Source organism: Amborella trichopoda, chromosome 9, assembly GCF_054954075.1.
Source record: "Amborella trichopoda isolate Santa Cruz 75 chromosome 9, AtrichopodaSantaCruz75HAP2 v2.0, whole genome shotgun sequence".
NCBI lineage: Eukaryota > Viridiplantae > Streptophyta > Magnoliopsida > Amborellales > Amborellaceae > Amborella > Amborella trichopoda.
Window position 1 is genome coordinate 3,673,835 of NC_142344.1, and position 23,810 is coordinate 3,697,644.

At 35.1% G+C, this 23,810-nt stretch overlaps 2 protein-coding genes across 2 annotated transcripts; one reads left to right on the forward strand and one right to left on the reverse strand.

Annotated features, from left to right (window-relative positions):
* Window positions 1-2,912: 2,912 nt before the first annotated feature.
* LOC148780308 (peroxidase P7-like) lies at window positions 2,913-5,148 on the reverse strand. The gene is made up of 3 exons (XM_088847157.1): window positions 4,710-5,148; window positions 4,285-4,476; window positions 2,913-3,648 (listed from the first exon to the last, which is right to left on the reverse strand). The coding sequence occupies exons 1-3, from the start codon at window positions 4,920-4,922 to the stop codon at window positions 3,097-3,099; spliced, it is 957 nt and encodes a 318-aa protein (XP_088703283.1). The 5' UTR covers window positions 4,923-5,148; the 3' UTR covers window positions 2,913-3,096.
* A 14,351-nt stretch (window positions 5,149-19,499) lies between these two features.
* Window positions 19,500-21,827, forward strand: LOC18437756 (lignin-forming anionic peroxidase). Its single transcript, XM_006847955.4, has 3 exons — window positions 19,500-20,060; window positions 20,203-20,394; window positions 21,093-21,827. Exons 1-3 carry the CDS (start codon window positions 19,839-19,841, stop codon window positions 21,642-21,644), a joined length of 966 nt encoding a protein of 321 aa, XP_006848018.1. The 5' UTR covers window positions 19,500-19,838; the 3' UTR covers window positions 21,645-21,827.
* The last annotated feature ends 1,983 nt before the right edge of the window (window positions 21,828-23,810 follow it).

Sequence of the window (23,810 nt, forward strand, 5' to 3'; positions counted from 1 at the left end):
AACAAAATCCAACAAATTAAGAGAGACAAAATACAGGAAATCAAGAGAGACCAGGTTCACTGTGACAAAAGAAAACAGAGGGAGAGCGATCGAGATGCAGAGGGCAGAGCTTCTCAACCGCAGATGATAGAGACAGTAGATCCATAAGTGGCGCAGTCAGCAGATCCAACTGATGGCAGAGTTTTGTAGGGTGGCAAGTTTAGATGTGGTTTTAGAACGAAGACAATCAGAGATTCAAATTAGGTTTCAAGGGAGAACGAAGAAGGGGCAGAGCAGGAGAGAAAGAAAAAGGGGCCGAATGAATTTTTTATTTTTTTTTAAGTTGCAGAGAGTTAATGGAGGAGATTGTAGATAGAGAAAGATAGAAACGGAGAGAATGAACAGAGAAAAAATATGGGACACCTTTGATGGCCCTGAATCACGTCTCCAGGCTTTGCTGATCTATTGATATATAAACTTGATAGTATTTCTATTGATATATAAACTTGATTTACAGTGGTGAATTTATACATGAAAGTACAATTAATGGTTTCTATAACTTCACAGTTTCTATAACTGTTCATAGCTAAATCCTTAGTTCTACACGATTCAATCAAAATTTAAGCTGCTTTTTCGATTTGACATTCATTGTACTGTGTTGCTCTACTGTTTGCTTTTAATTGATTTTACTCTTCATAAATTGGAATGGATTCAAGGCTAGGCGGCCTGGTTAGTTAGCTACCACAACTTGATGTAATGAGTTCCATTGTACGAGAACCCCTTCTGTGGTCAACTACCCAAAAAAGAGGGCTAAAGTGGTAAAAGTCAATGGGGACTTGCGCTACTACACTTTGGTGATAATAGCGTCAGATACTTCATCATGGGGCTCGACAATACTACTGCCAAGGCCCTATGCCGATTTGGGCCCCTACCCTTTAGTGAAAATGGATCACAGACTTAGCAATCCTACCATCAAAACCCCATGCCATTCAATATCACCTTCCATTCCCGCTATAAACCTATCCCAAAAAAAAAAAAAATGTGTAACAATTGATTTAGTTAAAACTTCTGGTGATATGATCCTACTACATCATGTACTTGAAATACGCACGTCGTCAAATTCAAAGGGAGTAAAAGGGGACGCCTTTCTAGAGACTCGCCTTAGTTTTTAAATGGTCTGTATGAAACTGTAGCATACGTTTAATTATCACAAAACCCTAGGTTGGATTCCTATACTTAATTACCCCGAATTACTTGGAGAATCCTAGATTCATCCCCGACCCCTTGGTTTTTACTCTCTTCAATAGTTCAATAGTCCCTAAATCCTCGGTTCTCCACGATTCAACTTTGACATTTATTTGATTTTATTTTTTTGTACTTTGTGCTTTTATTTGATTTTAATCTTCTTATATTGGAATGGACTCAAGGCTGGGTGGCTAGGATGGTGGGATACCACAACATGACGTTATGAGTTTCATTTCTATTACATGTAAGGGACCCCTTCTGCGTTGAACTACCAAAAAAAACATGGGTATGGGTACCCCTTCCCTACTGAACTACCAAAAAAATAAAAAATCTTCTTATATATGTTTTTAATTTAGGAAAAAAATTATAGAAAATATCAAGCTTACATTGTATTCACACCTAGAAAATCTATTAGAAAAGGTTGTTTTGATTCCAAAAAACCATCCATTTGATCCTTTAAACTAACGTACGGACATTTTTGTAAAAAAAAAAAAAGGACCAAATTTCAAGTTAGAAATAATGAAATATTTCAAACGCATTATGTGGACCATCCATTTCTAACATTTTCAAATATTTATATATCTACTTGTTTTGCAACATTTTTTAGGTTTTTATTTTATAATTAGGGGTAAAAGTAGATTTTTAGACAAATGCAAGGGTTTCATGTGCCCAAAATTCATCTTTCAGCATTATTTGGAGGTATACCTTACTTTGATTGTTTAATATTAACGCGTTACACAAACTGGCATAATAAAATACAAAAACATAATTTTATTTAGGTTTTAGGCGAGGCCAATGTAGATCTCAATACATTGAGGAGAGATCGCAAGATTTTCCCTTGTTAATTATATCCGATTATGACCATAATTTCAAAAAACTGCCTTCTCTCATGGTCAATATATGCAATACAATATTTACCTTAGCACAATAAATTTGAGAAGGGAAGTCGCCAAATTTCTTTCCTAGAATTACGATTAAACACTTAAGAAAAAGTAAACAAGGCTATTACTTTGATATGATTATTAGCATGTGCAAAAACAGCCTTAAGTTTCTTTGACTCTTGAATGTCTACGATGCCATGGATTTTGAAGTATGATAATGGATTTTCCAGTAAATAACACTTGCTAACTAAATTTTTCTTAACGTTTCCATCCAAGCTCGAAACAAAATGGTTCTCAGTTCGTTGAAAAGCTTATCAAAGGATTAAAAGTGCCAATATAATGTTTTTAGATGTAATTGAGTTGGAAGGCTAACAATGTAGAGAGGTCTATCAGTAAATGCATATAAAGAAAAAAACACGACAAATGTGTGATAAATGCATCCAAAACTGATGATCAGATATATGTTCTTATCAATTTGGTTGAACTCTGTGATCGAGTTTTAAACCACCACCCACTATACGAACTAGCGATTCTGATCGGCCAGATCAGCTATCTATATTAGCCAAACGAGTGAAATTTGGTTTGAGAACAATGGAAGAATAGAGTTTGGGAGATTAGGGGATGGGGACCTTCATCGCAGACCCACCAAATTCGATCCAAATCGGCAATTCTACATCTGGATTACCGGGTTTTGAGACGTTGTCTAATCTAAACCTAGTTATAGTGGTGCATGGGATTTTCTATACTTGTGGCAAAAGAGGGAAGATCTCCCACTTTCTACCATTTTGGATTGCAAAAGAACCACGATTTTAGGAATAAAACTTATATTCTGCAGTAACAAATGGCAATCACTCACGTCATAAAATTTTGCCAACTTATTGGAAACATATACCAAAACAAATTACAAAAATGATATGTAACACAGTTATAATCAATTGAAATAACAGCTTTATCACTTCTCCATGCTTTAGGGATTTAGTCATCAATCAGTTTAGTTGGGCACTCGGCAATTAGCCCTAATTTGGCCAGAAGAACCAGTGAGAGGCTCAATATCTCCCATCTTCACCATAGCCGAAGCAAAATCCGTAAAGAAAGTGCTCTGACTGTTGCTGTAAGTTGTGACCAAACCATCAGTGGATCCATTGCTAAATAAAACCTGGTCGCTGTGCAATAGGCCCTTAAGCTCCACCAAGTTCTTGAAGTAATTGTTATCAAAGCTTCTCGGTGTGACCAAATCAAGAGGGGCAAGTTCATCATCGTCGTCATCGATCGGGCAATCGCTTTGGCGTGTGCTCGCGAATCCGGAGTCGATGTTGGCCTCATTGTAGATTCTCTCCCTAAATGTTAAGCATTGGGCTTGGCCTATGGTGTGGGCACCAGAGAGAGCAACCATATCTTGTCTGTCAAGGCCTTTTCTAGAGAAGAGAGAGATGAGCTCTTCTAAGTTATCTCTAAATGTAGGGAGGTTATCATTGGCAGCACTTTCGCTTGCAGTGGCTGAATCCCTTCTCCCCAACTTCACTGTCCATGTTGGTCCACCCATCTACAAAAATATTTGATGTTTTTGTTAGTTCTATATTTCATAAAGTAAAGTTGTGGCACATGTGGTAAATTACTAAGAAAAAATGAAGGAAAGAAAGGAATAAGAAGCCTAAATTATAGAAAAAGATAAAGAGAAGAAAAAAAACGAAACGGAAAGAGTGGGGAGCTCTTCTTCTTCACTTCTCTTTTCTTTCTTTCTTTTTCTTATTCTTATTTTTTTTTTTTAGATAACTCAATGGGGAAGATTCCCCTACCCATTTTTTTAGATAGAGTAAAGAGTTAGTTTTTTTTTTTACCACCCAGCCCCTTTCCTAGAGTGGAGAGCTTTGGGATAATACAATGGATGTTTTGACTTGGATTTTGTCAACTAGCATGTTTTGATTCGGATTTGTCTCGATCATTGGCTCAATCTAACTCGGGAGTCATCCGAGTCAGACCAGTGGAGAGATATCTCCTGAGTCGGAGCTCGATTCCAATTTTTAAAACACTGATTTCAGATAATGGGAAGAAAGAACCTAGGGGCTTTGAAACATTAAAATTGAGCATATCATCATAAGAATTCAGATTTTCAAATTTTCCTTTCTTTTAGTCTTAGATTTAGAGTTCAGACTAAAGTTTTTACAAAGTTGAAACTCACAGCTTCTGATGAGTCTCTTGCTGCAACGGCCAGGATGTCAGCGCACGATACAACGCCTGGGCATATGCTCTCCACCTCTGATTTCACCTCATCAATCACTTCGAATCCTCTCGCTGAGTTGTTGTTGGCACGTGAGTTCTTCTCACTGCTAAATGACGACGTGTCGTCCAATAACAACGAACCATCGCATCCCTATTATATATACATCACACACACTATCAGTGAATAATAACTATGATCTCTTTATACCAAAAATAAATTTTCATTGTTTGCATCTCATTCATAAACTACAAATTTCTCTTTTTAAATCAAACTAGACACCATTATTTTTTCTCCCAAAAATCAAGCGAGTCATCTTAACATTTTATTCTATATATAAAAAATTCAGTACTTCTCTCTCTCTGCAGGTGAACTAGACTACTAACATTAACGAAGCAGTCATGGAAATGAAGACGGATGAGAGAAGCGCCCATGCGTCTCTCGTCAGAGATCGCGGATCGAATGGCTGATCTAATGGTGGAGAGAGCCTTGGGGCATGAGGTGTCATAGAAGTTGGAGCTCAGCTGCGCACTACACATGCCACTGATACACACCAACACCATCACTAACGCACCTGTGATACTAACACTAAAACCCATCTCTCCAAAAGAGCCTAGAGAGGGAGATCAGAAGAGCCTAGAGGAAGAGAGGAGAAAATTATCTTGTTGTGCATTATGGAGGTGAGATGTATTTATATGGAGAATTTTCACTCGAGGTTGGGGGAGAGGAGAAAAAGCAATAGAGGATGAAGCCCACTGTTGGGGCTCAGTCAAGGCAGGTGCACGCCAAATAAGACTGTTTCTCTCTCTACTACCACTAGTGAGCGACTTTTTCATATGATTTTTCATCTCCTTTTATGACTCCTCTCTCTGCAATTGTGCTGGTTTGGAGTTGGACGTGGTCTCTTCTTCTGGAGTTTTAACCCTTTCAACGGATGGGGTGTCTCCGTGTGCGAAGAATATAGAAATGCATCACATTTAACCTTGAGGACAACCGTGTTTAGGCACAGTGCCTTTGACTCATAAATCAAAGGCACAGTGCCTTTGAATTATGAATTTTTCATATAAGGTGCCGCGCATACTATGCAATTTATGTCATACAATTAAGGCACATCCCTCGATTTTGTCGGAAGATGTATTTGTAGTTCCATGAATTTTATAATTATAGATCGGGCAAATCTATAAATACTTGAAAATCTTGAAAATAAATGGTTCCAATGACTTCTTATACGATTCGTTCCTTTTGGGACTTGAAATTGTTTTTTTATATTCATACATCTCGAGGTCGAGACTAAATCATAGATCTCGAGATCGAGACTATATTCACACATCTCGAAGTCAAGATGATCAATTGAAAGGTTTTCCAACATTGAATCTACTAGATTTTTTAACTTACTTCTATAGTATTAGGTTTATATAAGCTTTCAACCTTAGATAACCTTTTTTCATTCTGAAAACTGGATAGGATATCACATATAACTACTTCATACAATGTAATAAAATCTAGAAGTCGCCCAATACGGGAGAATGCTAAATAGGCCCCTTACACTCTGTTGCGACAAGTGGATCAGCTGGGGTCTAGACCCAACCCAACTAGCTCTATGTCAGACGCAGATCCGACCCAGACCCAAGTCAAACCCAATCACCCACTCGGGTCCTGTTCGAGGTTAGTAATAGAATTAATATATATTTACACATTTTACACTTATATATAACGGGTCAGGTTGGATTGGGGTGACCCCAACCCGACCTGATAGGATCTAAATTGGACTCAAACTGAGACCTGGACTCGATCCCAATCGGATCCCCTAACCCATCCGACTTGGGTGACAAGGGTGTAAATAAGTTGGGTTTGGAACGGGGTCAACCCTGAACTCGAACTAGTGGTGACCTAAGGGGTCTGAGGTTGACTTCTACCAATCCCTGTGGGACCAGCCTATGTGTAATATGTGTGCCCGTGTGTGTCTTGACTATGTGCTTGTCAGGTCCAAGCTCGACCCAGACGCTGCACACCTCTAGTCGCCCTAGAGGTCCTAACTAAAACTGGGGTTCTAGTTGTTAAGATCTTTGGGGATATGACGGATATTTACATTAATACAATGTAGAGTATCCCATATGATTCATATAACCACATGTAAATCTACGATCGTATAGGTATTTATCATCATCCAAGTCATAGATAGACAGTGATAGATAGATAGTGATGGATCAATCAATTCGATTCATATCAGTTTTTTGTGGGTCCCATCTTTCTTCATCACCCTCCATCCAGTGTTGGCACGATGATGACATCAACGATCATGAAGTTTGAATGGTCCTTACATGGTATATTCATTTGTAAGATAGGGTCTTGGCAAGTTTGTTTGGTCCTTACACGGTACATTCCTTAGAAGGTATATTTGTTTGCAGCTATTGAAATCAGTACTAAGTCGATCGGCTATCATTTGGATTTTAAATTTTATCTTGCCAAAGTGTACATGCAATATCGTTGAGAGGCTGTAGAGAAACTTTCTATAGGCAGGCATAGTTGGTAAGAAGGGGATCCATCTAGTCAAGTAGAAGAATGTATGTCTTACTATGGAAGAGGGAGGACTTAAGATCCAAGACATTTCCGATTTCAATACTGCAGGCATGATGAAATTGACATGGAAAATACTCATTATTCCTTCCTCTCTAATTGCACGCTTCTTTAAAAATAGGTATGTCACACCCCAAGATTTTACAGTACTGTTATTCTTGAGATGTGACAGACAAAACATATATACATCTATGGATAGGACAAATTTACAGTGGCGAGGTCTTACATAGTAAATAAAAAAAGCTAGCACAACAACAGTATCTTCCAAGGTTGATCTTGACTAACACTCAAAATGAATCCGTAGTTATCCTGAAAAAATGTTTACCATAGTTTGATGAGTTTGGCTACTCAGTAAGTGATCATCATAATCCTAAAAATAATCATGATTGAAAGATATCAATATTTTCCAAAATGAGATCTATTAACAGAAATGCATCAACAGTTTCACTTTCAATAATTGCATAATTAAGTATAATCCGAGTAATTGAAATGCTTATAACACTTTTAACGGCAGTACATAATTCAAAGGATTTCACAAAATACCCTACTGGCGTCCCAAGTAGGTCACCTATATACCCCATCAGCGTCCTGATGGGTCCACTTAATCCCTATCAGCGTCTCAGATAGGTCCACTTAATCCCTGCAGGTCCACTTATACCTCACCGGCGTACCGGATGAGTCCACTTAATCCCTACCGGCGTCCCAGATAGGTCCACTTATACCTCACTGGCGAACTGGATGAGTCCACTTGCATACTTAAATTATTTCTAAATCTCTTTAAACATTAGAAAGCAGCAATATCATGTACTCAACATATCACCGAAATCATTAATATGAATTTCACTTAAACCATTAATAGCAGTCACTCTATATAACATTTCAAAAATAACCAATCAAATATTTTGGGCTCAAATTTAGAAAGGTAGCAGTTTGTAAATGCATTCTAGCATAATTGCCAATTTAATATGTATAGAAAAACTCTTATAAAAATTTAAGAATACGGAATTATCACAATTTATGGGATATCAATCCACAAATAAACATTTCACAACAATACTATAATCAATTGCAAAAATGCCAATTTTTTTTTAAATAATAAGGCAGTCATTTGCACGAGAATTTTACAATGTCTAAATATTCAAAACAGTAGAAAAAAATATCACAATTTTACTAAAAGCAGAAATATCACATTTATTTCTAACAATAAACAAGAAAAATAAATAAATTTATTTTTCTAATTTACAGCATTCAAAATTTATAACATAGATAAAATATCACAATTTTTATCAAAAATATTATTTTTCAAGATAGTGAGGTCACGTGCGCATAAAATTTATCACGCCTAAAATTCATGATAATAAGCAGAAATAATTATTTCATTTTATTTTTAAAAAGAATGGATTATTTTTCGAGACAATGAGGTCACTTACACATAAAACTGATAAAATAAAGATCCTAGACGAAAATATCACTATTTATTAGAAATAGACTATTTTTCAGGAAGACGATGTCACTTACACACAAAACTTATAAAATAAAGATCCTGGACGGAAATATCACTATTTATTAAAAACAGACTATTTTTCTGAAAGACAATGTCACTTACACACAAAACTTATAAAATAAAGATCCTGGACGGAAATATCACTATTTATTAAAAACAGACTATTTTTCAGGAAGACGATGTCACTTACACACAAACTTATAAAATAAAGATCCTGGACGGAAATATCACTATTTATTAAAAACAGACTATTTTTCAGGAAGACGATATCACTTACCCACAAATATTTGAGAGGGAGCTTCCGCTAAAAATTCGCCTAGAGAGAGAAAAAAAAACATGTCGACGGGGTTTTCGTTAGAGAGAGAAAAAGAAAAACCTGATGGAGTTTCAGCTTTAAGAGAGAGAGAGAGTGTGAGAAACCCGTTGAGGGGGTTTTCGTTTTAAGAGAGAGAGAGCGTCCAATAGAAAAGAAGCACCTCAATGCAAGGTGTTGTAATAAGAGGTGTTAATATAAAAGTTTAAGATGGTGGACTTAAGGTCCATCCAAGTAAAATTGAACCTTCAAATATATTAACAATAATATCTTTTATTTATTGTTAATATAAAAGCAACAATATCCTAACGGTATATTAGTATTATTATTATTATTATCATTACTAATATATACTTATGATTTTATTTATTTATTTATTTGTATTTATTTCTGTTAATACTATTAATATTATTATTATTATATAGATATATATATATATATATTTTTTTTTGAAAGTTTAGGATTGTTACATTCTTCCCCCCTTAAAAAAATTTAGTCCTCTAAATTTATGTACCTGATTACTGAAAAAGATAGGGATATTTTTCTCTGATATTGTCTTCTCGTTCCCAAGTCGACTCTTCTCTTGAATGGTACTGCCATAATACACGGACTAAAGGAATCTCCTTCTTGTGCAACACTTGCACCCTTCTATCCAGTATCAAAATTGGCTGCTCAATGAAGGATAGGTCCTTCCTGATCGGTAAAGGTTCATATTTTAAGATATGGGATGGGTCGGGCTGATATTTTCGTAGTGAAGATACATGAAAGACATTATGGACATTTGCCAATTCGGGTGGTAAGGCAAGTCTATAAGCGACACCTCCGATTTTTTCCAGGATTTCAAATGGTCCGATGTAACGTGGGCTCAACTTTCCTTTCTTGCCGAATCTCATAATGCCCTTTATTGGTGAGATTTTTAGGAAAACTCGATCACTTTCCTCAAATTCAAGATCTCTCCTTCGGTTATCGGCATAACTCTTTTGCCGACACTGAGCTGTCCTGAGCCTTTCACGAATTAATGCTATTTTATCTGTGGTTATCTGGACAATTTCTGGCTCCAAAAGCTTTCTTTCACCAACCTCATCCCAACATATGGGTGACCTGCATTTCCTTCCATACAGGGCTTCATATGGTGTCATCTGAATACTGACTTGGAAGCTATTATTATAAGCAAACTCAATCAGGGGTAAATGGTCATCCCAGCTTCCTGTAAGGTCAATAACACAGGCCCTCAGCATATCTTCCAAGGTTTGAATGGTCCTCTCCGATTGTCCGTCAGTTTGGGGGTGAAAGGCAGTACTAAAGGTGAGTCTCGTCCCCATGGCTGACTGTAGTCTAGTCCAAAATTTAGAAGTAAACCGAGTATCCCTGTCCGATACAATACTGACAGGAACTCCATGCAACCGCACTATTTCCTTAATGTACAACTGAGCCAGTTGATCCAAAGTGTACGTCGTGCGAATCGCTAGAAAGTGGGCAGCTTTGGTTAACCGGTCCACAATGACCCAAATGCTATTATGTCCTGAATTTGTTCTAGGCAAGCCAGAGACAAAATCCATAGAGATGTGCTCCCACTTCCATTCTTGCACCGGTAAAGGCTGCAACAACCCAGCGGGCCTTTGATGTTCAGCTTTTACTTGCTGGCATGTTAGGCATTTAGACACAAATAATGCTACCTCTTTTTTCATATTATTCCACCAAAAGGTTTTCTTCAGGTCTTGATACATTTTAATACTTCCGGGATGTATTGTATAACGAGAATGATGTGCTTCTTCTAAAATAGCTTTCTTTACACTCTCATCATTCGAGACACAAACCCGATCTTTGAATCTTAGCAAATCCTCACTACATATAGAGAATTCATCTCTCTTTTCTTGTTTCACCTCTTCTATAGTTGTTATAAGCTGAGGGTCTTTCTTTTGTGCCAATCGAATCTGTTGGATTAATTGGGGTTTCGCCTTAATATTGGCAATCATACTTACCACACCATTAATGGACGGAGTTGGATGCCAATCCACTATTTCCTCTAACAATCACATTTCTTGGATCATTAGATGAGCTAAGACTCCCGTAGATTTTCTACTTAGAGCGTCGGCCACAACGTTAGCTTTTCCTGAATGATAATGGATTGTACAATCACAATCTTTTAAGAAATCCATCCATCTTATCTGCCGCATATTTAAATCCTTCTGAGAGAAAAGGTATTTCAAACTCTTATGATCCATGTATATTACGAATTGCTCACCATATAGATAATGCCTCCATATTTTCAAAGCGAATACTATTGCGGCTAGCTCCAAATCATGAATTGGATATTTTTTCTCATATTCTTTCAACTGTCTGGATGCATATGCCACTACTTTCCCATATTGCATTTATACACAGCCCAAACCTTTATGTGAAGCATCACTATAAATCACAAATCCCCCACTTCCCTCAGGAATAGTTAAAATAGATGCTGAAGTTAACCGAACTTTTAGTTCTTGAAAACTCTCCTCACATTCACTTGTCCATTCAAATTTGACATTTTTCTGTGTCAATCGAGTCAATAGGGTTGCGCTTCGAGAAAATCCTTCTACAAATTTTTGTAATATCCTGCCAATCCCAAAAAGCTTCGAACTTCAGTCACATTACTTGGTTGTTTCCAATTAACAATGGCTTCAACCTTTGAAGGATCAACTGATAGACCTTCTTTTGATATGACATGTCCTAAAAATGTCACTTGTTCAAGCCAAAACTCACATTTACTAAGTTTGGCATACAATTTCTTCTCTCTTAATATTTGCAATACCATTCTTACATGCTGCTCATGTTTCTTCTGATTCTTGGAATAAATTAAAATATCATCGATGAATACCACAATAAATTTATCCAAAAAGGGCTTAAAAATCCGATTCATCAAATCCATAAATGCAACTGGTGCATTGGTTAATCCAAAAGGCATGACTAAAAATTTATAATGGCCATACCTTGTTCTGAAAGCTGTCTTGAGTACATCTTTACTTTTAATCTTAAGCTGATGGTATCCAGATCTAAGATCAATTTTTGAAAACACTTGTGATCCTTGTAATTGATCAAATAAATCATCAATTCTAAGTAATGGATACTTATTTTTCACTGTCACTTGGTTCAACTGTTTATAATCAATACACAATCTCATAGCCCCATCTCTCCTTTTGACAAACAATACTGGAGCACCCCAAGGTGACACACTGGGCCTGATAAAACCTTTATCTAATAATTCTTCCAATTGTTGTTTCCGTTCTTTAAGTTCTGCAGGAGCCATTCTGTAAGGTGCCATAGATATTGGTGCTACCCCTGGCACTAATTCAATGGAGAATTCAATTTCCCTGTCCGGCGGTAATCCTGGCAATTCTTCAGGAAAAACGTCGGGAAATTCTCGGATCACCGGAGCGGTATCCAAATTTATTTCTTCCTTCCTATCTTTTTTGATATAGGCAAGAAAGCCTTGACATCCTTTTCGAAGGAGGCGATTAGCTCGAATACAAGAGATTAAATATGATGGGGGAGTCTTTTTTGACACCATTGAAGTAAAATACTGGTTGATTCGGAATACTAAAGGTAACAATTTTCTTATAACAATCAATACTTGCATGGTATGCAGAAAGCCAATCCATGCCTAAGATTACATCAAAATCTTGAATTTCCAGGAGTATTAAATCAACCAACAGTTCCTTTTCTTCTATCTTTATTACACATGATTTGTACATTATATTGGTGTTAATTGAAACTCCCATCGGTGTGGCTACCTCTAGAATGTATTCTAATTGTTCTGGTTCTACCTTTAAGTGGCATGCAAAGTGTTGTGACACAAATGAATGAGTAAATCTAGGATCAATTAAAACATGAGCTACTTTTTGGAAGATAGTAAGAGTACCTTGGATCACTGATTTTGAGGCCTGAGCGTCTTGCTCGGTAATCGCAAATACTCTTCCCTTCATCTGAGGCTTTGGAGCTATCTCTCCCTGCTTTGGAAGCTGTTGTGTCTGTAAGCTAGGACATTGTTTAATCTGGTGTCCCAATTTTCCACATTTAAAATAGGCTCCGATATTCCAATAACAAGGGCTTGATCCATGATTTTTCCCACATTTTCTACATGGTTCTATTGGGTTTTGAAATGGCGAGGGCCTTGGCTTCTTGTTTGGCCTTTCAAACTGTTGTCGATTAGATGATGTAGGTCCAACATGACTGTTTTGATTTTTCGTCTTTTGGTAATCTTCAAAATCTTTTTCGACAATTTGGGCATGATTCACTATTTCAGCATAAGTTCTTAATTTCAAGACTGATATTCTGCTTCTAATAGCTGGCCTGAGACCCTTTTCAAATTTCTTCACCTTTCTTGCTTCATTGTTAATCATATGTGGTGCAAACCTGGCCAATTCAGTAAACTTGGCCTCGTACTGTGCTACTGTCCTATTTCCTTGGATTAATTCTAGAAATTCCATTTCTTTTTGGTCTCGAATAAAATCTGGGAAATATTTTTCATTAAATGCCTCTAGAAATACTTCCCAAGTCAAGGTTTTATTTTCTTTTACCAATACTCATTTTGCCATTCGCCACCAGTGTTGTGCCTCACCTTCTAACATAAAAACTGCCAAGGCCACCTTCCTATCATCAGGACATTCCATAACCTCGAATATTTTTTCCAATTGCATAATCCATCCCTCGGCTTCCAGTGGGTTTACAGCACCCTTAAAAGAAGGTGGGTTTAATTTATTAAATTGTTCGATATTACTCCCACCATTTCCTATAACTGACTGCCTGGGTGGATTGTTGTTTTCCATCTGATGTTGCATTAGAGCAACCATATTTCCAAGGCTTTGTGAATTCCTTCCATATTGGCTTCAGCTATTCTGGATCTTGACTTTATCCCGGTCTGTACACACAATAAATGTGATTTTAAGTACATTCTTTTTAAATTTTCTAAGGATCTTAAACCTATTGTTCTGATACCATAAATTGTCACACCCCAAGATTTTACAGTACTGTTATTCTTGAGATGTGACAGACAAAACATATATACATCTATTGATAGGACAAATTTACAGTGGCGAGGTCTTACATAGTAAATAAAAAAAGCTAGCACAACAACAGTATCTTCCAAGGTTGATCTTGACTAACACTCAAAATGAATCCGTAGTTATCCTGAAAAAATGTTTACCATAGTTTGATGAGTTTGGCTACTCAGTAAGTGATCATCATAATCCTAAAAATAATCATGATTGAAAGATATCAATATTTTCCAAAATGAGATCTATTAACAGAAATGCATCAACAGTTTCACTTTCAATAATTGCATAATTAAGTATAATCCGAGTAATGGAAATATGCTTATAACACTTTTAACAGCAATATATAATTCAAAGGATTTCACAAAATACCCTACTGGCGTCCCAAGTAGGTCACCTATATACCCCATCAGCGTCCTGATGGGTCCACTTAATCCCTATCGGCGTCCCAGATAGGTCCACTTAATCCCTGCAGGTCCACTTATACCTCACCGGCGTACCGGATGAATCCACTTAATCCCTACCGGCGTCCCAGATAGGTCAACTTATACCTCACCGGCGAACGGATGAGTCCACTTGTATACTTAAATTATTTCTAAATCTCTTTAAATATTCGAAAGCAGCAATATCATGTACTCAACATATCACCAAAATCATTAATATGAATTTCACTTAAACCATTAATAACGGTCACTCTATATAACATTTCAAAAATAACCAATCAAATATTTTGGGCTAAAATTTAGAAATGTAGCAGTTTGTAAAGGCATTCTAGCACAATTGCCAATTTAATATGTATAGAAAAACTCTTATAAAAATTTAAGAATACGGAATTATCACAGTTTATGGGATATCAATCCACAAATAAACATTTCACAACAATACTATAATCAATTGCAAAAATGCCAATTTTTTTAAATAATAAGGCAGTCATTTGTACATGAATTTTACAATGTCTAAATATTCAAAACAGTAGAAAGAAATATCACAATTTTACTAAAAGCAGAAATATCACATTTATTTCTAACAATAAACAAGAAAAATAAATAAATTTATTTTTCTAATTTACAGCATTCAAAATTTATAACATAGATAAAATATCACAATTTTTATCAAAAAGATTGTTTTTCAAGATAGTGAGGGCACGTGCGCATAAAATTTATCACGCTTAAAATTCATGATAATAAGCAGAAATAATTATTTCATTTTATTTTTAAAAAAAATGGATTATTTTTCGAGACAATGAGGTCACTTACACATAAAACTGATAAAATAAAGATCCTAGACGAAAATATCACTATTTATTAGAAATCGATTATTTTTCAGGAAGACGATGTCACTTACACACAAAACTTATAAAATAAAGATCCTGGACGGAAATATCACTATTTATTAAAAACAGACTATTTTTCAGGAAGACGATGTCACTTACACACAAAACTTATAAAATAAAGATCCTGGATGGAAATATCACTATTTATTAAAAACAGACTATTTTTCAGGAAGACGATGTCAATTACACACAAAACTTATAAAATAAAGATCATGGACGGAAATATCACTATTTATTAAAAACAAACTATTTTTCAGAAAAACGATGTCACTTACCCACAAATATTTGAGAGGGAGCTTCTGCTAAAAATTCGCCTAGAGAGAGAAAAAGAAACATGTCGACGGGGTTTTCGTTTGAGAGAGAAAAAGGAAAACCTCATGGAGTTTCAGCTTTAAAAGAGAGAGAGAGTGAGAAACCCGTTGGGGGGGTTTTCGTTTTTAGAGAGAGAGAGCGTCCAATAGAAAAGAAGCACCTCAATGCAAGGTGTTGTAATAAGAGGTGTTAATATAAAAGTTTAAGATGGTGGACCTAAGGTCCATCCAAGTAAAATTGAACCTTCAAATATATTAACAATAATATCTTTTATTTATTGTTAATATAAAAGCAACAATATCCTAACGGTATATTAGTATTATTATTATTATTATCATTACTAATATATACTTATGATTTTATTTATTTATTTGTATTTATTTCTGTTAATACTATTAATATTATTATTATTATATATATATATATATATATATATATTGAAAGTTTAGGATTGTTACAAGGTATTTTAATAATACATCTATATGGAGAGTTCATAAGAAAAGTTGCTCTTTGGAAGAACATCCCTATGGGCCCATCCTTTTTACGCCACAATGTCAAATGGATTATGGGGGATATTGACTTGATAATGAGTTTCGATATTTGGTTTTGATAGCCGATCAAGGGCTGGGTTTGAGTAATTGGTAAACCAGCTGGTTCAACCAGTCTAACCAGGCATGTCTCGGTCTGTCCAAAAAGTATTAAAAAATAAAACAAATATTAAAAATTCAAAAAACCTTTGAAAAGTATATTTAAAGCATAGTTAAACAAAGCATATCCCAATGAAGTTGATATGTAATGAAAATAATGGATTTTAAAAAATTGATTTGTATCCAAGCGTATTCTTGAAATTTTTCAAAAAAGATAGAAAAACATAAAAATAAATATACATGACCAAAACACTTTGCAATCTTTGCCAAATGATAAAAAATATTAAACAACACACCATAAATAAATCTCTTATGTTTGAGATTTTATATAATTTTTGTAAAAAATTTAAAATACCTGGTCGGACAACCAAAACCAACCAAACCGGATCGTTCTAGTTTTACTAGCCGGTTCCAAGTTGGACCAACCAAGTTTGCGAACAGTGGTTTCATCTAACGAACCTATTCAAATGTAATATAAAGTTTTAGGGTAGAAACTTTGATCACCACAATTGGAAAATAAAATAAAATATTTGAACATCACAAATAACCTATCTAATATTTTATTTTGTTAATTATTTGTAGATCAATTAGCCGATTCCAATTAGTTGGGAAAAAGATTTGACGATGATGAATTATTTGTTGATCAATAAATCTACATTATTTTTTGAGTTGCAAAGTTATAGATCTAAAGCATAAATACATTAAGAGTGACTCAGTTTATATCGCAGATCCTAAATCCGTGAAATAAATAATGTCTATGAATACACCAAAAAGGTTTTCCTTAAGGGCCCGTTTTGCTCATTCGATTCAAATTTCCAAGAGTCATTTTTTCTTGGAAAAGTTGGGCCAATCGTGTTTGGTTGGTTTAGAATTGATATTTCTGTTGGAATTGAGATTTCCATGAGATTCTTGAATGTTCATTTTAAGCTTAAATTTTAAAAATCTTAATTCCACCAAAATAGGTAATTCCACCAAAATAGGTGGAATTGACATTTCATGGAAATGATCCATTTTGCTACTCATGAACAAAAAAAATATTTAAATTTTAGAGAGAGCAACTATATCAAATTTTAAAGAGAGAAAACATTTTAAAATTTTAGAAAGGGAAACTATATCAAACTTTAGAGAGAGAAAGCCTACGAAATTGTTCAGAGAGAGAAAATATACAGAGAGAAATAATCATAACATTTTTAGGAAGAGCAACTATCTCCAATTTAAAGTTTTAGAGAGACCATATTAAAATTTAAAGAGAGAAACTATCTCAAATCTTAAATTTTAGATAAAGAAAGTATCTTAAAATTATAAAGAGAAAAACTACATTAAATTTTAGAGAGACTAACTACTACAAAATTTTTAGAGAGAATATCTCAAAACATTTAGAGAGAGAAATTATCTCAATTTTTAAGTTTTAGAGAGAGCATACTAAAAGTTTAGATATTAGAAATTACATTAAATTTTAGATAGAGAAACTACCAGAAAATTTTTAGAGACAAAAACTATATCAAATTTTAAGTTTTAAGGAGAGAAAATACATTAAAACTTTAGAGAGAAAAACTATATCAAATTTTATATAGATAGTGTACTTGACATATTTAAGGAGAGAAACTATTTAAAAAATTTAGATAAACTATCTCAAATTTTAAGTTTTAGAGAGAGAAAGTATATGAAAATTTTAGAGAGAGAAACTACTTGAAATTTTTAGAGAGAGAAACTATAATTTTTAGAGAGAAAAACTATCTTAAATTCTAAGTTTTAGAGATGGAAAATATCTTAAAACTTTAGAGAGAGAAACTATATCAAATTTTAAATGGAGAAAATACTTAAAGATGCAAATATAATTTAAGATTATCACAAATTTTTCCAGTATTGAAACCATATTTCTCGACACTATTTGAAGGTAGGCTCTAATTTGATTGTTTAGAGCTTCGGCTCTATACAAACCGCACCCAAACATAAAACATATTAAATCAACTTTAGGGAAAATTGCGAAAACCCTCCAAAATGAACTTTTAATGTACTTTACCCCCCTCAACCTTTCCAAGCAAATATCCCTATACAAAAGTTCATTTTTTTTTAGATGACATTACCGATCCCTTGTATCAAAAATTGTTTTTATTGGAGAGCACGGTCCACCATTTTGAACAGGTGGTGCGGCGATTATTTTTGCTGGAATGGCTGGTCCGGCGTTTCATGGTGGCGGTATGGTGTTTCAAGATGGCAGTTCGGCGATTATTTTTTACTAGAATGGGCATCCGGTGTTTTGAAGTTGCGGTCCGGCATTTTGAAGGGGTAGTCCGCATTTTGATATGGCTGTCCGACATTTTGGAGGGGCAGTTCGGTGGTCCGGCATTTTGAAGGGACAACCTGGTGGTCCGGCATTTTGAAAGGGTAGTTCATCGTTTTGATATTGCGGTCCAACATTTTGAAGGGGCAATCCGATGTTTTGAACTAGCAGTCCGTGGTTTTGATGTGAGCAGTCCGGTGTGGTACAAATGCAATCCTACGTTTTCTTTTATTGGGATCCGAAAATATTTGTTACACGAGAGAAGGGTATTTTCGTTTAAAAATATATATAAGGGTATTTTCTAAAAAAAATGATTGTTTTTTTATGGAAAGTTGCTAGGAAAGTTGGGTGACCCATTTTACAGGGTTTTTGTATTTTCCCTGAACTTTACAATACACGTCAATATACACTTTCCGTAAATTAACAACGCTAAAAAAATATTTAGAATGCACGTCATTTTACTTGTGTCAGTTGTTAATGATATTCTTATATCCATTATGTTCGTTTCTTGTAGTCACTTTATTACGCTTTGATTTATGAGAAGATAAGGTATGAGCTAGTCTTTTTATCTTTTCCTTTTTTGAAGGGATCTTACTTTTGAAGAAGTATCACAGTAATTGTCTAGAGAGATGCTATTGTCGGTCAAATGATAGAGAAATGCCAATGATTTTGCGGGATTGACAATTTTGGTATAAAAATTAATAGGATTATTTTAAAATTTATTTTCATCGCTAATTATAAAATTTTAAACTTTAAAAATAATTAAAATCAAGTATATATATATATATATATATATAAATTTTGAAAATGGATGGTCTAAATAATGTGTTCCAATATGCACTATTTTCGAGGGCTCAAAATCAAATTTTTCTGATGTATTTTGTATGTGAGTCTTTGATTCTACATATCAAAGGTGCAACCTTATGTAAACTATTTCCATTGATCAATACAAACATTATAATTATAATCACGCTGTCGTATTTTGAACGTGGAAATTGATTTTTATTTTCATTTTTATCTTATTTTAGGGCATATGCCCTTTACAAATTAGGAGGATGGCATCATCCCATCGGAGAGAGAGTGTTTGGGCATTTTGGTATGTTTCAAGGGAAACGTGATTCACTAAAAATTGGAACAATTTGGTGTATAAGTTAAGGGCCTACCAAAAAGGAGCACGTTTTACAACTGCATTCATGCCAGGCGAGGGCTGCGCAGCCATTAGAAGAGAGACAGAACCTCATAATTGAATGTTTCGTGTTCGCATTAATAAAAATCCTTACCAGCACGAAAGTTTTATAACGGAGCTCCGCTTTAGGACGTCTCTCTCTCTATAAGTACATCTCTTGCTCTTCATCTCTTCTCGTCAATCTTAAGATTTTTACCTCTCTTTCTCTCTCTAGGTTTTCTTGTGCATTTAAGGCCAAAAACTACACCCTTGAACGAGCCATTCTCTCTCTTTAAGACGCTTCTTTAAACCCCTCCTTCTCTTTCTAAACTGTTATATCAAGAAAAGAGATGGGCTCTTGCTCTACTGCCCATATAGCAACACTGCTCATGATATTGCTATGTAGCATGCTGTTACTATGTGAAGGGAAGCAGCTGAGCTCCAAGTTCTATGATTCGAGCTGCCCCAATGCCCTCTCTACCATCCGCACCGCCATTCATGCCGCGATATCGGCAGAGAGGCGGATGGGAGCCTCCCTTATTCGCCTCCACTTCCATGATTGCTTTGTCAATGTGAGTTCTTAATATTTATGTTTAACAATTCGTATCTATCAATCTATTAATCTATGAGTCTGAATTTCTTCTAATCTATTTATCAAACTCGATCTATCTTATGAATGTGGGTGATCTTAGGTGTATGGATATCTATGTGCAGGGTTGCGATGCATCGCTCCTGTTGGACTCGACTTCCTCTTTCGAGAGCGAACAGAATGCCATTCAGAACATCGAGTCTGCTAGAGGCTTCCAAGTCATTGAAAAGGCAAAGTCGAGAGTGGAAAGCATATGTCCAGGTGTGGTCTCCTGTGCAGACATCCTTGCAGTTGCAGCAAGAGACTCTTCTGTAAAGGTAAGAATATCTAAGCAAAACGATTTCCTCTTAAGATCTTTTATAGTCCTTTACATTTATAAGGAATCTCATATTGGAATGTCTCAGGATAATAATTCAAGAGTTGGATTTTTTTTTTTTTTTTTTGGGATCAATCATCTCATGAGTGTGGCTTATAATTTTCAAGAGGATAAGTTTATATATATAATAAAACTATGATCAGAATCAACCTTGGCTATTTGATCTAAAATCAGTTAGATGTAGGTCTTCTATGAGCAGGCCCCAAGTTCAAAATGAATTTTTCGAACTTTATAACATACCTCAAGCTATCAAATGTCATATCTGACGGCTAAAGGTAACTCGTACAAAATATATTTGGCCCTCTAGTATACAATTTCGTTCTATTTCCTAAGTGACTACCTCTCCCAATTTAAATGAAGCTTGGAGGTAAAGTAGTCATCCTAAATAACTCATAAAATATTCAGCCAAAATAAGTTTTAAGGGGTCAAAATATCATCCTAACATTTGAAGCATTTGGACCAATTTGTAAGATGTAATGATGTTTAGGTTTTTCCAAACATTTTTAATATTTCTTTTCCTACGATTATGATTTCAATTCTTAACATGTATCTCATCAATTTAAGATTTCAGTCTTGTATTTCTTGAATAAAAAATCCAACGGAGAAATAAAAACTGATGTAGAAATAAACTCTGCGCAGTTGGGAGGTCCATCGTGGACTGTAAAGCTAGGGCGAAGAGACTCTGCAACGGCAAGCAAGAGTGAGGCAGAGAGAGAACTCCCTCTCTTCACCACTCCCTTGGACAGTCTCATCTCTCGCTTCCGCAGAAAGGGACTCAGTGCCAAAGACTTGGTGGCTCTCTCTGGTGCACACACAATAGGCCAAGCCCAGTGTTTCACATTCAGAGACAGAATTTACAACCACACCAACATCGACTCTGGCTTTGCTCGCAAAAGGCGTAATCGCTGCCCTTCAAATGGTGGGGACTCGAAGCTCGCACCGCTTGACCTTGTTACACCCACTAGCTTCGACAACAACTACTTCAAGATTTTGATGCAGAAAAAGGGTTTGTTGGAATCAGATCAGGTGCTGTTTAATGGTGGATCAACTGATGAGATAGTGAGGTCATATAGTAAGAGTCGCAGTGCTTTCTACTCGGATTTTGCGGAGGCTATGGTGAAGATGGGGGATATTGAGCCTCTTACTGGATCAGCTGGGCAGATTAGGGCAAGGTGCTCCGTGCCCAATTGATTGATTCTTGAAAGGGATTGTGGTTTATGTTATTAATTTGTTCTTTTTTAGACGAAGGCCCTTTGTAATTGTATATTGTGGGGGCCTATGTGCTTCTCATTCATGTAGATGTGTGATTAGTTTATTTCATGAAATTGCTTTCTTGTAATTTGTGTCGTGAATAATGAAGCATTTCTTTTTAAATTTGTACACCACAAATTATTTGTTTTTTTGGACAAAATGTCATAATCACATTGGGCTATCAGATTTGAAGTTAAGTAGCTAAAGGTCATCACAAAGTTTAAAACTATAAGATGTCCATGACTTCATTGTCACGCTTAGTATTGAATTCAGAAAATAGAAAGCTTTTTATGTTTCCCCTACTACATTAATCTGATATATTTCCTCGTATCTAACCGTCCATTCTGAACGAAGAGTAAAGATTGCCCCAATCACAATATCACATTTTTATATTATTTTATTTTTACTATTTTTTATACAAATTATTTTAACGCCAAATTTTATACATCCAATCCTCTATTAAACTTGCACTAACAAAAAATATAAAACAAATATTTCCAATAAAATAAAATGACCAAAGTACTTTTGAAATATTCAAGAGGTATTCTGGTCATTATATTTTATCAAAAATTATTTTTAATATGTTTTTATAGGTGCGCCCCAATGAGAAGATGACACATACCAATTTTCATATTTATACAATTTGTATAAAAAAAACTAAAAATAAAATACTTTGAGACGTCAGATCTAAAATCATATGGTGAGTGGCTCTCTTGATCAAAATTAGACGGCTGGATGGTAGGGGAAGCATAAATATTATATGTTGTAAAAGAAATATAGAAACCTTTCCCAAGACTAAATTGGGGATCACCTCATTTAAGGAGTCATGGCCCTTACAAATGGCCCTTACAAATCATAAGTTCAAGAATATAAGATTTCAACTTTCGTTGACAGATTTGGCACCTGCATTGCTTGCTATTTTTGCCTGTTAGCTGAGGAATCCGCTTTCATGTTGATTTTGACAGCCTGAATAATGGTTCTATTCAAGGATGTTGGGACTATAGTTGGCAAAATTCCCTATGTTTGCTTTGTAATCACCTCCGAATCGATAGCCATTGGTTTCGGCCTGCTTAGTTTGCCTTCGGTCTTCGGAGGTCTTAGACTTTTCCAGTAGTTTGTTTTGGGAATTGTGGTAGGTTCAGGTTTTGAGATGGTTGTCTCGGGGAATTTTGGTTTTCTCATGGTTTCTTCGATCAGTATCGGGAGTCTACATCTTTATATTTCTCTCTTTTAACTATTTATTTTCCTTTAATTTTTGCCCGAATTAATTGTATTAACTTGATAGAAAACCACTGAACTTTGGTTAATAGTGCATGTAATATGCTAATAAACATCATAACCTTGTAAAAAAAAAACAATAGTAACACCATGTTGCTAAGATAATGATGGAAATTTGACAAAACTAGCAAACAAGAAAATTTTAAGATAAAAATTAATTCTTACATGATTAATTCATATCTCAAAGCAAAGCAGGGAAGTGGAGAAAAAGTGGCATCACAACAATTTCATCTTCATCCCATAATTTGAAAGAGATGGTAAGTAGTGCCGGGCCCTTCAGGGTCCAGAGAGAGAGAGAGACCCTTCCTGGTCCAAAATAATCCAATTATAAATTATTGAGAGAGAGAGAGGGAGATTATGTGGTGAAGACCCTATGCCATACCATTACTGCACTCTTCATTTATATTCCTCCGGGCACAAAACCCAACCGAGGGGTACTGTAGGATCCGAAAGTTTCTAGATGTATTCTCTTCAACATAGTGGCAAGGAAAAATTTATATGCTTTTCCTACCACATTAAACTTATATATTTTCTTTTATCCAACCGTCTAATTTAAATAGATGGTTAAGATGGCCCCAATTACAATGTCACATCTCTATATTATTTTATTTTTAATATTTTTTTATCAAATATTTGGACACCAAATTTTGGACGACCAGCTCTCTATTAAATTTTCACATCTAAAAAATATAAAAAACATATTCTCAATAAAATAAAATGACCAAACTACCCATGAAAGATTTGAGGGGTATTTTGGTCATTGTAGTTCATTAAAAAATATTTTTTCTAGGTGCGCCCAATGAGATGATGACACGTACCAAATTTCAT

Excerpts from the sequence above, each read along its gene's own strand:
- LOC148780308 (XM_088847157.1), bottom strand. The coding sequence starts at position 4,922 with ATGGGTTTTAGTGTTAGTATCACAGGTGCGTTAGTGATGGTGTTGGTG. Across the intron at positions 4,477-4,709 it reads TCCATGACTGCTTCGTTAAT|GGATGCGATGGTTCGTTGTT; the intron begins GTTAGTAGTCTA and ends TATATATAATAG. Across the intron at positions 3,649-4,284 it reads CAAGAGACTCATCAGAAGCT|ATGGGTGGACCAACATGGAC; the intron begins GTGAGTTTCAAC and ends ATATTTTTGTAG.
- LOC18437756 (XM_006847955.4), top strand. The coding sequence starts at position 19,839 with ATGGGCTCTTGCTCTACTGCCCATATAGCAACACTGCTCATGATATTG. Across the intron at positions 20,061-20,202 it reads TCCATGATTGCTTTGTCAAT|GGTTGCGATGCATCGCTCCT; the intron begins GTGAGTTCTTAA and ends ATCTATGTGCAG. Across the intron at positions 20,395-21,092 it reads CAAGAGACTCTTCTGTAAAG|TTGGGAGGTCCATCGTGGAC; the intron begins GTAAGAATATCT and ends AACTCTGCGCAG.